The 14,734-nt window shown below is 42.6% G+C and overlaps 1 protein-coding gene across 2 annotated transcripts in view; it reads left to right on the top strand.

Moving 5' to 3' along the window:
* RASGRF2 (Ras protein specific guanine nucleotide releasing factor 2) overlaps window positions 1–14,734 on the top strand; it is a 159,218-nt gene that overhangs the window by 43,723 nt on the left and 100,761 nt on the right. For both annotated transcript variants that reach the window (XM_054987368.1, XM_054987369.1), the window contains exons 2-4: window positions 2,994–3,100; window positions 7,773–7,920; window positions 12,238–12,327. In XM_054987368.1, coding sequence (XP_054843343.1) covers window positions 2,994–3,100; window positions 7,773–7,920; window positions 12,238–12,327 — 345 coding nt within the window. The remainder of the gene's footprint in view (window positions 1–2,993; window positions 3,101–7,772; window positions 7,921–12,237; window positions 12,328–14,734) is intronic.

Genomic DNA, 14,734 nt, shown 5'->3' on the forward strand with positions numbered 1-14,734 from the left:
ACCTACATTGCCACTGCTGCTCCTGCTCCCTTTTTTCTGGCTGCCCACCCGGCTCACACGATGGTAGGGAGGTAGTGACTCCTGCTCTGCTGCCTGCTTTCCTGCATTGGAGATGCAGTGGTGGTGGGGTTGGCACTGGCAGCCTGACTGGTGGAGGGGGTGAGCAGCAGCAGCTTTCACGCCTCCTCCTTTGTCCATCTGCAGAGCTGCTGCTTTTGTGTGTGGGGTGGGGGTGGGGAATGGCATGGTGCATGTCCCTCTGCTCCTCACCCACAGAGGAGAAGTGGGAGATGGTGGAGATGGTGTTGGTGTTGGCAGCCTCGGTGGCAACTCCCACTCCTTCATATACCTATATTGCCACAACCTCAGAATGGGGAAGGCTGCAGATTTGTTCCCACTCTCTCCCTTCCTTGCCCCACCCATCTGCAGCACTGCTGCCTTCACCTATCTTCCTCAGGCGGTAGCTCCCCTCCACTTCTTCCATCTCACATCTGGTACAGCTGACAGAGGCATGTTGTCTGTGCAAGTACAGATAATGTTCCTCTGGGTGTGTGGGTGGAGGGGGGGTGCATTTAACATTACCTTCACATTTTTTAAACCTTTCAGATTTTTCTGCAAACCTGGGTTTCCCCCAAGTTTGTAAAAATAACTTTTTTTTAAACCTGGTCCAGATCCATGGACTTAAGTATCTGGAGATTGGACATGTTGAGCCATCCCCTTTTGTTTGTCCCTGGAGTCCTGCAGTCATAGGTATAAAGTCCAGGAATATGAACGAAGATAAATAGTAGAGCATGCAGATCTTTTCACAAGGTAATAAATATTTATTTCCTTTCACTGAACAAGTCCCTAGAACTACGTTAACCAAAACATTTGTACAGCTGTCTAAATTATAGTGTTGAGAAGAATCTGTTTACTTAGTATGCTGTTTTTCAAGTGGAGAGTTTAAGAAGCCTTGTGTGCAAGTCACAAGGAGCAGGTGTTGAGGATTTGCAGCATAAGATGAGGCTAAGGGGATTTCCCTGCATGGTCATTGTTAGAGATGACAGTTGGATTTCATATAATAGAAAAAAAACCCACTGGTATGGACCCCTTAGCAGATAATAAATGGTAAACTGGGAATTGGTTAATCTTTATCCACTGGCTATGAAATGTTGTTTTATACTGCAGGTTGTTTAATTGCTTTGTACTCTTCAATGATCAAAGAGGGAACAGTGCATTATTACAATGGTTCAGCTCAAAATTTGGTTTAATCTTGCCTGATTGAGTTCAGTACCCACCTTTCCAGGTATTTTTCTTTTCATTAAGTGAACAAGGTGTCAAAATAGCTTTGAGGCAGGAAAATAGGGACAACCTTAGGTAAGCCCTGGGAGTAAAGATGTTGATAGAGGTCACAGCTTGGGTTCAAAACAGTGGTTTGTGTCCCAGACACCATGATTTGTGTGCCCTGTCCTTGCCTGTGACTTTTCAGAATCCTTGGATGCTATCCCACACTGTTCATCCTTGCGCCTCCCCTTCCTCATTAGTGATATCCCCCTCCTCTCTTTTTTTTAAAAAAAGCATGATGGATGAAATATATGTTCTCTGATTGAATCCCCAGACAGTCAAATGACTGAAAAGCAGGGATAGATGTAGACAAGGCTGTGGCCTGGAGAAGGTGGGAGTGCTTTGGAAAATTGTCAGTGAGAGATGCCAAACTGGTTTATTGTAGATTCCTTTCTCACATGGCTTCCAGAGGAACATCTCAAAGAATAGTTTTCTGATTCAGACATAATGCCAAACAACAACATGTCTAAACTTTGGTTGCAAACTCCTGTTACTGAGTGAGGACAGAGGGGGCACATGTGTCCGTTATTGCATTCTTTCACAAGGTCACCTCTGAGTCCCAGGGTAAAGAATACTGGAGTTCGTTTTTATGCAGGCACAAAACTTCAGGAAAACCTTGTGGTGACAAGACACAGAAGTGGGGATAGAACTGCTTTTAATTTTATTGAACACACACAAGTAACTATATCTAGCAGTATCTGAAGAAGTGAGCTGTGACTTGTGAAAGCTCATACCCTACCACAAATTTTGTTAGTCTTATAGGTGCTAATGGACTCTTGCTCTTTTTTACTGCTAAGAGAAACATGGCTATCCTTCTTGATCTATACATAAATAACAGGAAGAGTAAACAGATTGAAGCAGGCAATGCAATCTATGCAACATGCTGAATTTGGGGAATGATTAATTTACAAGTAAGTGTGTGGTATACAGAATTACATGAGAATTTGAGGGGATAAGTATTCAACAAGCAAATCAGATGATTACTGTGGAAGATGGCACACCTATGTTAGATGGTCCTCCCTCAGGATAGCCCAGATATCAGAAGCCTCCCTCAGTATTTATTCTGAGTATACAGTTGGGGGGGGGGGGAGTATGGAATTTTTCCCGAAAGAGGCCTGCCCTTATCCTGTCTTACTCATCTTGGATAGGCAAACCACTTAATTCCTTATTTTCAAGAAAGACCTTAATACCTTAAAGACGACAATAATTTTTATTGTATATGTATTTTTATTTAGCCTATGTGCTTTTATGATTTACTGAATACTGTATGTGTTACATATGACAAATCTATACACAAATGTTTGGCTATATGTGCATGGACTGGGACGTCCTGCTGGCAACATGTACACAGAAGGGAATTTGTAGCATGTGAATTGGCCCACAGATAAACGGTAGCATATAGATGTTTATGTCCCTCATAATTGTAGATTAGTATTAAGTTACAGAAATGCTGTTGCTGTTTATGACTCAGGTTGTAAAAACAGTAAGAAGTAAAGTTACAGAAATGTTGTAGACAAGAGTTTAATCATCAGGCCATACCAATTAAATCCTAACCCAGTTTTTATATGTATGCTTTGATTTAATCGTATTTAGAAATAAAGCAAATATTTGTAGCTCGTTTTTCTTTTATATACTGATATGTACAACTTGATTTCCTTTACAATTTACAGTTTTATTTTACTGTCCTCTTTGGCCACGAAGGACAAAAGCCACTTGAGCTCCGTTGTGAGGAGGAAGTCGATGGAGAAGAATGGGTGGAGGCTATTCACCAAGCTAGGTATGAAGTCCTCAGTGACAACTATTGTTTAAGCGACCTGTCCTTGGTTTTACTGAGCAGAAATGCCTTTCCTTCCCCATGTCCTTAGTTTGGCCCAGAGTTGTGAAGGTGGGGCTTACTGCGTGAATGAGGCAGCAGCATCACTTCTACCATCTGCTGCTGCTGCTGCTCTTCCTGGCTAGAGAGTGAGAGTTCTAATACAGCCGGCCTCAGCAGAGTCTTCAGAAGCCATGCACTCCCCACCATTATTTATCAGGAAGTCTCCAAAACTCTCTTTCCTTCTGGCTCATCTGTATTATGAGCACACTGAAAACCTGGAACATCATTTGCCCAGAATTTTTTTTTTTATTCCCAGTCAAATCTAATTTACTACTGATGTCAGCATGGTGGTCAGCTATTTGGGGCTTGAGCTGTGAGGTTGGCTGATCTGCTGTCTCTCTTTTGACATAAGTTGCAATCCTAAGTCCACGTCAAATAAAATGGGACTTCTGACTAGCCCTTTTTTAGGATTGCTCCTATATACTCCCAGGCGAGCTTTACTCTTCAATTCCCTACACAAATGTGTATTTGGCTTCAACAGCGTACTAGGTTCTGTAGCAAACATTTCTGGTATGATTTGTATCTAAAGGATTTATGACTCAAGTAGGATAAACAAGCCAAAGGAGAAACTTTATGACTTAATAAAGAAATAATGGCAATGCTGGTGGGCTAACCGGTGGCTGAAGCACATAAAAGGGTTATACTATTCAGAAGGAGACTTTCTGCCTTTAGTGAAGGATCGAAGCTTGTGAACATAGAATGAACCTTGTTGGATTATACCAGTGCTCAATCTAGTCCAGCATCCTGTTTCACGCAGTAGCCAGCCCTTCAAGAGGGTTGTGAAAAGTGCAAGGTCACTTCTTGCCATCTAGATTGTGACAGCTGACTAACGTAACTCTTACTCAGCACTACAGCGCTAGTTCTTTTTGGTGGTGTGTATTTCTTTGAATACATAAACACATGGCAAGTTCAGGTCCATTGTTCAGGTCTGAGTTTTTGTATTAACATACTGGTATGGTTGCTGATTTGTCCTGTGTCTTTTGGTAACACTAGAACCTTAAGATGATGTGGGAGCCACTGATGACATGGTAACTCTGTAAACTAGTTTTACTCATCTCTGGGATGAAATGTAAATTGAAGCAGATGACAATGCAAGCTTTCATGGAAATATATTATTAATATTGTAAAAATTGTGTGTGCGCGCGTGGGTGTGCATATGTGTGTGTGCTGTCAAGTTGTAACCAACTTATGGCGACTCCACAAGGAGCTTTCAAGACAAGCAAGAAGCAGTTTTGTCATTGCCTTCCTGTGCAGAGTCTACCTTGGTGGTAGCCCAAGTACTGATCCTGCTTAGCTTCTGAGATCTGACAAGATCAGGCTATACCATGGTGTGCCCTCCCGATATTGAAACTACGCTGATTTTAATAAAAGCCAACGTTGTATAAGAAATACCAAGCCATCCTCACCATGATCTTTTAACAGGAGCAAAATGTCTTTGACAGCTCTCTTCAATTAGATTTACTCTGAGATTGTCCTGAAAAAGAGCAACAACATTTAATGGCTATTCCTTCCCCCTGCCTCTTATTAGAAGATGGATACAATTATATTGTAATGAATACCATATTTGACGCTTTTAAATTACATGGATAGAAATAGGTTGATATTTTAAAGACTGCAAATCATGTATTTAAAACATTTTAAAATGATTGATACAGAAATAAAAAAAATGATTTAGAACTGTGGGAGCAGTCAGTTAATTACTTACTTGATACAGATTTTATTCAGAGCTATTTCTCTCAGGTAGGCTAAACTGACAAAAAATGAGAACATGTGTTAGTTGGAAAACCAGCTGTGTAGAAACAGAACATTTTTTTAATACAAGGTGACATTGTTCAGTCCCACAGTGTCTTTGTATACCTTGTCTTGCAGCCAAGTAGAGCATTTCATTACTGGTTCCTCTTCCTCTAAATCACTCATAAATCCAAAGGGCAGTAATAATTAAAATGCATTTTGCTGAAAAAAAAAACTGCAGAGTGCTCAAGATCAATCAAGAATTACATCTATTCTTAATGCCATGGGTATGTTCTAGAGCCTTACATGCTAAATGACTTTCCACTGTTTTTTACAAGGTGGAGCCACTGTACCCATTCTTAGAAGTAGTGGTCAACAAACTGTTGTTGGGCTTGGTAACCAAATGTGATTTTCTACCGACCAACTATAAAATTATAACCCACCACAGGAACTCCTGAAGGATTTCTCTGTCCTGGACCCATTTCAGTCCGGTTTCCACTCAGCCCATGGGATGGCAATAATCACCCTCACAGATGATCTCCGTAGACACCTGGATTGGGGTGGGTCAGTGCTGCTGGTGTTATTACATCTTACAGCAGCATTCAACATGGTCGATTACGATCTGTTAGCCCACTGCCTTGCCATTGAGGGGATACGAGGGACTACCTTGCAGTGGCTTGTCTCTTTTCTCCACGGTCTGAGACAGAGGGTGGCGCTAGGGGAGAAATTGTCGACCTGACACCTGTTGGTGTGCAGTGTTTCCCAATACACTCCCCAATGTTATTTATCATCTACATGCACCGTCTCACCCAGCTGGTATGGATTTTCAGACTGGGATGTCATGAATATGCGGATGACACCCAGTTATATCTGTTGATGGATGGATGGCCCAATTCTGCCTCAGATGCCTTGGCTGGAGCTTTTTAGGCCATGACTGGATGGTTGAAACAGAGTTGACTGAAATTGAACCCTATGAAGACGGAGATCCTGTACTTGGCCCATAGGCTGTTGGGTTTGGGAATCTGGCTCCCGTCCCAACCCTCGATGGGGTGCTTCTTGCACCCATTCCGACTAGGAGTTTGGTGGTGATCCTGGATGCCTCCTTGTCAACGGAGGCCCAGGTCACAGTGGTTGCCAGGTCTGCCTTTTTCCACCTGCGTCAAGCCAGGCAGCTTGTCCCCTGCCTTTCAACCTATGGCATAATGACAGTGATCCAGGCAACAGTCACCTCCAAATTGGATTACTGTAACTTGCTCTACACAGGGCTTCCCTTAGGTCTGGTCCAGAAATTACAACTGGTCCAGAATGTAGCTGCGTGTATCTTTATGAGGACACTGTAGAGGGTGCATATAACACCAGTTCTGCACCAGCTGCATTGGCTCCCAGTGGAGTTCAGGATCAGGTTCAAGGTTTTAGTGTTAACCTATAGAAAAGAGTCCAATAGCACCTTTAAGACTAACCAACTTTACTGTAGCATAAGCTTTTGAGAACCACAGTTCTCTTCGTCAGATGCATGGAGGGTATGAAGAAACTGGTCAGATATATATAGGTGGTGAGGGGAGGGGGGAGTAGATGCAATCAGTAGCTTCTGATAATGGGATCAGTTTGCTTCTGATAATGAAATCAGTTACTTCTGATAATGAGATAACCATTCATAGTCTCTATTCAGTCCAAGTCTAACTGAGTCAAATTTACATATGAATTCCAATTCAGCAGCTAATAGTGTTAGCCTATAAAGCTCTTAGTGGACTGGTACCAGCATATCTGTGGGATCACCTCTCACTATATGTTCCCCAGAGGGCGCTTTGTTTGGCAGAAAAACAGCTGCCGGTGATCCATGGCCCCAAGGATGTTCACCTGGCCTCGACCAGGGTCAAGGCTTTTTTTGGTCTTCCTGGCACCAACCTGGTGGGACTTTCTGTCTGTTGAAGTTAGGGCTCAGTAAGATTTGCTATCTTTCCCCTGGGCTTGTAAGACAGAGATGTTCTGCCAGGCATATGGTTGAGGTTGGGGCGTGGGCAGACTCTCCTGCTGGTCTCCTGTTGTTGAGGGTGGATTGAAAACCCCTCACCCTGGTTTCCCACTCATACATGTAATATCGACTACCAGTTCCCATCCGATGGGATATTTTGGCTTGAGTTAAGCAGTATGGGCTGCCCCCTTGAGTTCTATGTTTTACTGCATTTTATGTTTTTTATGTACATTTATTGTGATATTACATGGTGTTATCTGCTCTGAGCCTGCTTGTGGGGAGAGTAGAATACGAATTTAATAAATAAAATAAATACAGAAAATCAAGGCTCTTATTGAGGTCACTATGTGGAGTGAGGAGAGCAGGGGAGGCAGTCTGAAGATAGAAGTGACTGGCTGGGAGGCAAATTCAGAAGAGATGATGGGAAGAAAACCACTTGGCTGGAAAGGCTGCAGTGGTGCCAGGTGGAACCAGATGCTGAAGCAGTTCATGGTTGATTGTAGTCTTAATCTTCCTTAGTCATTGTAATTGGACTTTGTGTGCAAGGAGCTGCAAATGTCAAAAGCTACCTGAAATGACGGAGAGGTGGAATAGAAAGTATAAATAAATTGGTTTTTTAAAAGTGAGAAATCTGCCCTTAGCATTACCCAAATCCTTTAGTTACAATGAATATTTAAGTTGTCCTTGATAATGCAACTTTCCTTAAAATAAATATTTATGATACTTGTAGAATAGTTTGGAGAAACAAATCTTACTTCTTTATTTTTCTTGTATTAAGGTATATATTTCTTCAGATTAAATATAGTCTCATCTTGCATAGGATGGGACTGATGTATTTGCTAACTAAAACATTCCTTTTTCTTTTTGTAGCTACTCGGATATTCTGATTGAGAGGGAGGTATTAATGCAAAAATATATTCATCTAGTTCAGATTGTAGAGACAGAAAAAATTTCAGCCAATCAGCTAAGGCATCAGCTAGAAGATCAAGACACAGAAATTGAAAGGCTTAAATCAGAGGTATGTTCCAAAATAATTTTCAGTTTATATTTATTGCTTCATATTTTATGCACTGCCATAGTTGGCTACTTTATTTTTTAGGAATTTAATCGATAAATGACAGAGCTCTCATAATTACAGTGAAGTGAGACTGACCTTAGTAACAAAGAATATGTATTACATTGATTGCCCAATAATTATTTTGGCTTTCATTATTGATGAAAAGTTGTTTTAGTTAGCCCTTTCCTGTTCTTTATGAATTATTCTAGAGTATAATAATCTGATAGCCTGGCTAGTGGGCTGTTGAGGATTTTTTCCCCTCTAGGTTTGTCCCAATTTTAACTTTCTCTCACAAACCCTCCACTTGCAGGTCATACACTGCTAAATGGCCTAAGTTTGCTGGTTGGGCTCCCACACCTGAAATATCCCGACTTGAGTCCTGTTTGTTAGCATATATTTTTGATTGCCTGTTATCAGGGGTCATTTCGTAGAAATAGAGCTGGAGGAACTCATTAGCATAACTCATTAGCATAACCCACTAGTATACGCCACACCCCTTGACATCATCGGAAGTGTGTCATTAGCATAACTGATTTGCATATGCCACACACCCCTGACATCACCTATCCTGGTTGTTTTGAACCCAATCCTGGCCATTCAGGGCCGAAATTGAGCCCAAAATGGCAAAAAGGGGCTGAAAATGATCAAAAAGGGGCCCAAAATGGTCAAGATCAGGTCACTGCTGAGTGGAAGAGTGATCCACCACCCATCAGAGGCCCAATCCGGGCAGTTTTGGCCCCAATACAGGCCAAAACGGGTCCAAAATGGCTGAGAGTCAGGTGGGTGACATGTGACCTCTTTGGGGAACTGCCGGAACTGCATTCCAGCACGTTCCCCCTCAAAATGAGCCCTGCCTGTTACACTTAAGGAATGCAGGATTGGTAGTATCTTCTTTTAAAATTCACTTGGCTGCTATTTCAGTCTCCTATAATTTTACTGAGTGCTTATCTGTTTTTAGTGTGTACCTAAGAGGTTTCTTAAGGGCTTGTTTAATCTCTATTCTCCCCACTCCCAACCAGTGCCTCAATTAACTACCTGTGAGTTATCGTTCCTTTCCTTTTAAGACGACAGCCTTTTTGGTTGTTGATCTCTATGCCTATAATGTAGGCAAACTGAGTGCCTTATGGTGTGCACCCTTCATTACATTTCATATGGATAAGATGGTCCTCCACCCCAGTTTGCAGTTTCTCCCCAAGCCTGTGCCCAGTTTTCACCTTTCCCATTACATTATTCTGCAAGTTTTCTTTCTCACACCATCCTCAACAGCAGAGAGCACACTACACACTTTAAATATTAGAAGAACGTTGTTGTTTTATTTAAAACCCACAAAAGAATTCCAAAAAGATCCACACCTCTTTGCTACAGGGGACCTAGGAAGATGGTTGTTGGGGGTTTTCCGGGCTGTATTGCCGTGGTCTTGGCATTATAGTTCCTGACGTTTCGCCAGCAGCTGTGGCTGGCATCTTCAGAGGTGTAGCACCAAAAGACAGAGATCTCTCAGTGTCACAGTGTGGAAAAGATGTAGGTCATTTGTATCTACTCAGGAGGGGTGGGGTTGAGCTGAGTCATTCTGTAAGAGTTTCCCAGGGTGTGGAATGCTAATGGCGGGAGGCTTCACTGTATCCTGAGGAGGTTCTTTTGCATATGGATTGGTGCTTGATGTGCTAATCTTCTCTGCAGGGCTATTGTCGGGTGTGGAGTGTTTTGTTGGCCTGGTGTTTTTCAGAACTGGAGCCCATGCTCTGTTCATTCTTAAGGTTTCTTCTTTCCTGTTGAAGTTTTGCTTATGCTTGTGAATTTCAATGGCTTCCCTGTGCAGTCTGACAAAGTAGTTGGAAGTGTTGTCCAGTATTTTGGTGTCCTGGAATAAGATACTGTGCCCTGTTTGAGTTAGGCTATGTTCAGCCACTGCTGATTTTTCAGGCTGTCCAAGTCTGCAGTTTCTTTCATGTTCTTTTATTCTTGTCTGGATGCTACGCTTTGTGGTCCCGATGTAAACTTGTCCACAGCTGCAGGGTATACGGTATACTCCTGCAGAGGTGAGGGGGTCTCTGCTGTCTTTTGCTGATCGTAGCATCTGTTGTATTTTTTGGGTGGGTCTGAATACTGCTTGAAGGTTATGCTTTTCCATAAGCTTTCCCATCTGATCAGTAATTCCTTTGATATATGGCAAAAACACTTTTCCTGTAGGTGACTGTTTTTCCTTGGTTGTTTGATTCATCCTGGGTTTGATTGCTCTTCGGATTTCATTTCTGGAGTAGCCATTTGCCTGAAGTGCGTGGTTTAGATGATTAATTTCCTCATTGAGAAAGCGCGGCTCACATATCCGTCTTGCACGATCCACTAATGTTTTCATTATGCCTCTTTTCTGTCGGGGGTGGTGATTGGAGTTTTTGTGTAAGTACCGATCAGTGTGAGTTGGTTTCCTGTAGACCTTGTGACCTAACTGAAAGTTTGCTTTGCGGATGACCAAGGTATCCAGGAATGAGAGTTTTCCCTCACTTTCTTTCTCCATTGTGAATTGTATGTTCAGGTGGATGTTGTTGAGATGATTCAAAAACTCCCTCAATTCTTCCTCCCCATGGCTCCAAATGATGAATGTATCATCCACAAACCGGAACCATACACTGGGTTTGTGGGGTGCTGATTCTAGAGCTGTTTTTTCAAAATGTTCCATGTAGAAGTTTGCTATAACTGGGCTGAGTGGGCTCCGTGGGCTGAAAAACACCAGGCCAACAAAACACTCCACACCCGACAATAGCCCTGCAGAGAAGATTAGCACATCAAGCACCAATCCATATGCAAAAGAACCTCCTCAGGATACAGTGAAGCCTCCCGCCATTAGCATTCCACACCCTGGGAAACTCTTACAGAATGACTCAGCTCAACCCCACCCCTCCTGAGTAGATACAAATGACCTACATCTTTTCCACACTGTGACACTGAGAGATCTCTGTCTTTTGGTGCTACACCTCTGAAGATGCCAGCCACAGCTGCTGGCGAAACGTCAGGAACTACAATGCCAAGACCACGGCAATACAGCCCGGAAAACCCCCAACAACCATCGTTCTCCGGCCGTGAAAGCCTTCGACCTAGGAAGAGTCATTCATTTTTTCTTCAGTCCTTTTCAACGATTGGTGTCTGATATCCTGTACTTTGGGTCAGATACCTTGTCTTACTTCACCAGGGCTCAGGTGTCTTCTGTTGCTCTCCGCAAAGGTGTGACTTTGACATCTGTAGAGCTGTTATGTGGTTGTCTGCCTCCACTTTCATCAGACATTACTCTGTGGAGTAAATACGAGTAGTGATTCAGCTGTTAGCAAAGATGTTCTACAGAGTTTTTTCAGTTAAAGGCCCACACCCACCTCCAAGCTAAGTAAGCTTGCAAGTCTCCAGTGTAGGATGCCACAAAAGCCACAAAGATAAAACAGTGTTACTATAATCTGTAAGTGTTGCTCATTGAATGGTCTTCTGTGCACACACTCATCCCTCCCTTGTTTCCCCATTGTGGGCTCTCTGATTTTGGCGTCATGTGATGCTCCACAGTGGCAAAGGGAGAACTGAGAGAAGTAGTGCTCCCTGTCCTTGGTGGCATACTGGTTTCATCAAGAAAGGACGGGCCTGCAGCTGAGGGAGGATAGCTTTAGAACTTTCATTTCCACAGCTGGCCTGCTGATCCATGGTCCTGGTGCGTTTCTGCACAGAAGACCACTCGATGAACAACAATAGTTACAAGTATGTGTTGCAAGAACTGGAATGCACAGGTTGTGTCCCTTCAAGCCAATACATCTCCAAACAACCTTGTAAAGTGTTCTGCAAGTACTTGACAATCTTCCTGTATTTGAAGTCACGGACAAACTAGGAGACTAGTCAAGTGCCTGGTGGCTACTGGGCAGTTTTTGGTTGGTAGTTAAACATTTGAAGACCTATCTTAGGGTGATTTGTATTGTCATAATGATATTGAGTTGAACATGAAGTTACTTTATGCTAAGGCAGACCATTGGGCTATCAAGGTCAGTATTGTCTACTTTGACTGGCATAGGCTTTCGAGGTCTTTCTCATCACCTATTATCTGATCCTTTTAACTGGAGATTGAACTTGGTACCTGTGGAAGCATGCAAAGCAGATGCTGTACCACTGAGCCACAGTCTCTCCGCTCGAAGGCTTTTCTGTAGTCATTCACTGCACAGCCAAGACTTGAAATTACAGTTCATTAGGCTCCAAAGATAAATATTCTGAAGCTTATGGAAACCCTAACAACACTCTTGCTTTTACCAGATTGTAGCTCTCAATAAGACGAAAGAAAGAATGCGACCCTATCAAGGTAACCAAGAAGAAGATGATCCAGATATTAAAAAAATTAAAAAGGTAAATTCCCACATGTCCTTCTTCAATAGAAGAAATTCAGTTTCCCTGTTCATATTTTTAATCACCAATATATCTAATTCACAATGTGGCTAAATCTGTGGATACTTAGATCTGGAGATTGGAGCCTTGAACAGACAGGACACGTCTTTCTTCAAGACTGAGAAAAGCCCAAGTTTGCAGAAAAAATCTAAGATCTAAAACAAAATAAAACAAAATAAAATAAAATGCACAATGCCCCCCAACTGATAGAAGGAGCATCTGTAGCTTTAAGAAATGAATGCACTCTGTGGGAGCCATTGTGTGTATAGCTTATTGCCAGCCTTCAAGCCTTGGTTTCTGTCAGTGGGGAGGGCCCTTTCTTTTGACCTTTGAGGGAGGCCTCATTGAGGCCCGGCCTGGCAGCAGCCACTGGGCAACGTGCATGAATCAACCAGGCCCAGCTGCTTGCTATTGTTCAACAGCAGCCACCCCATGAAAGGCAGTATAACGTAGTGGTTACAGTTTCAGACCAGGATCTGGGGGACCCAGTTGAAATCACCACTCTGCCATGGAAGTGCACCATGTGACCTTGGGCCAGTTACACATTCTCAGACTAACTTAACCCATAGGGTTATTGTGAGGATAAAATGGAAAAGGAGTGGAATATGTAAGCTGCTTTGGGTCCCCATTGTGGAGTACATAAATAACAAATATAGTTGAAGATAGGGGATCAGAGAACAGGTAGGTTGGTTGGTGGGTGGGAAGGAGAGAAGGAAGCAGGGAACAGTTGCCAGGAGGAGGAAAAGAGGAAATAATGTGGGGAGGGGATTACAGGGGAAAGTAAGGTGCCACCTGCAAGTCCTTGCAGATTCCCCTCTGTGCAACTGGACCCAGCCCAGCAGCCAGCACTGCACATCTGGGACATTATTTTTCTAGGTAGAAGATGCCAGGGAGAGGGAAGGAATATGGGGATAGGTAAAGGTAGATTGGCTGGTGGGTGAGAAAGATGCAGGAAAGGGGGAGATGCTATGGGGGCTTTCCAGGAAAGGAAAGAGGAAATAGTGAGGGAGGAGATGATCCCCACAAGTTCTTGCAGATTCCCTTCTTGTTTACTGTAATTTCATTCATTAAATGTAAACTAGTTCTGCTTGTATCTATTTCATTTTAAAACTCTAGTAGAGTCACCTAACATTTGAGATATGTTGATCAATAAAGTAGGCAGATTGTTTTTTACCAGCTGTACAGAGGAGAACAATGGTTTTGAAAAAAAATTGCAGATTGTTTTCTTTTAAGATGCCAGCAGAATACTGAATGTCTGAATGTTCCGAAGTCAAACTCCTCCAATGACACTAGATTATGGGGATATGCTTTGGGATATTAACTAATCAAAATGCAAACCAAAAGACTGTGTGCATTACTATAGCTTTATTACTACTTCAAATTTTTTAAAGTCTGTTGATAGTGATCAGAAATCTTCAGATCTGGCCATTATTCCAGCATAATTTGAGTGTGTTAGAGGAGCGGAGGGACTGAGTGAAGACTCAGCAGATCTGTAAATGATAGAGACATTTTCCCATCTGCAGATTATAATCTTGCCACCAGAGGATTGGGGTGTGATAGGGCTCTCTTTCCAAAGTGTTTTTACACCAGTCACATTGCTGGCTCAGTGGCCTGGAGCAGTCTGGTTTGAGTTGTATAAGTAACAGTCCTTTTTGCTGACTATTCTGTTTTCTCAAGTGTTGTGCCTTCTAAAGCAAGTGCCAGTGATTTACCTGCACATGCGGGCAGTATTACAGACTGGGAGGGGAGGGAGGCAAGTGCTCTCTTTCAGACTCTAGGCAGCATCTACAGTGCCATCTTTTCTCAGTAATGTGTGTACACTACATTCAGTGGCTGTAGTACAGAAGAGAGACAGAGTTAGAGCCAAACCAGGTGAGTCACACGAGATCACAACATCATAAAATATATTACCATAGCAATCATGCCTTGTTTCAAATAAAATTGGCTTTAAGATTTTGGCCAGATATTAATCTGATCAAGCACTCCAGATGGGTGTTCTAGATTGGCCAAGTATAATATACGAATAGTCAGGGTGTTTTTTCTGGGAAAAGAGGTGGTGGAACTCGGTGTTGGAACTCAAGACCACACAATGATGTCACTTTGGGTCAGCTGGAGATCAGGGGGTGGGGCCACCAGCCATGTGACCATTTTTAAGAGGTGCCGGAACTCCGTTCCACTGCGTTCCCGCTGAAAAAAAGCCTTGCTAATAGTGAATAATAAAGTTGTATCCTTTGAGTTGGAAAAAGAAAGTGCAAATATTTATTTCAATATTTACAGAGTAAAAGCTTTCTCAATTTAAGAACTTTCTTGAGATGGCTAACAAAATTTGAAGAGATAGCTGTACAAGGGAAAATAAAGCTTACTTCCA

Source organism: Eublepharis macularius, chromosome 8, assembly GCF_028583425.1.
Source record: "Eublepharis macularius isolate TG4126 chromosome 8, MPM_Emac_v1.0, whole genome shotgun sequence".
In the NCBI taxonomy this organism is placed as follows: Eukaryota; Metazoa; Chordata; class Lepidosauria; order Squamata; family Eublepharidae; genus Eublepharis; species Eublepharis macularius.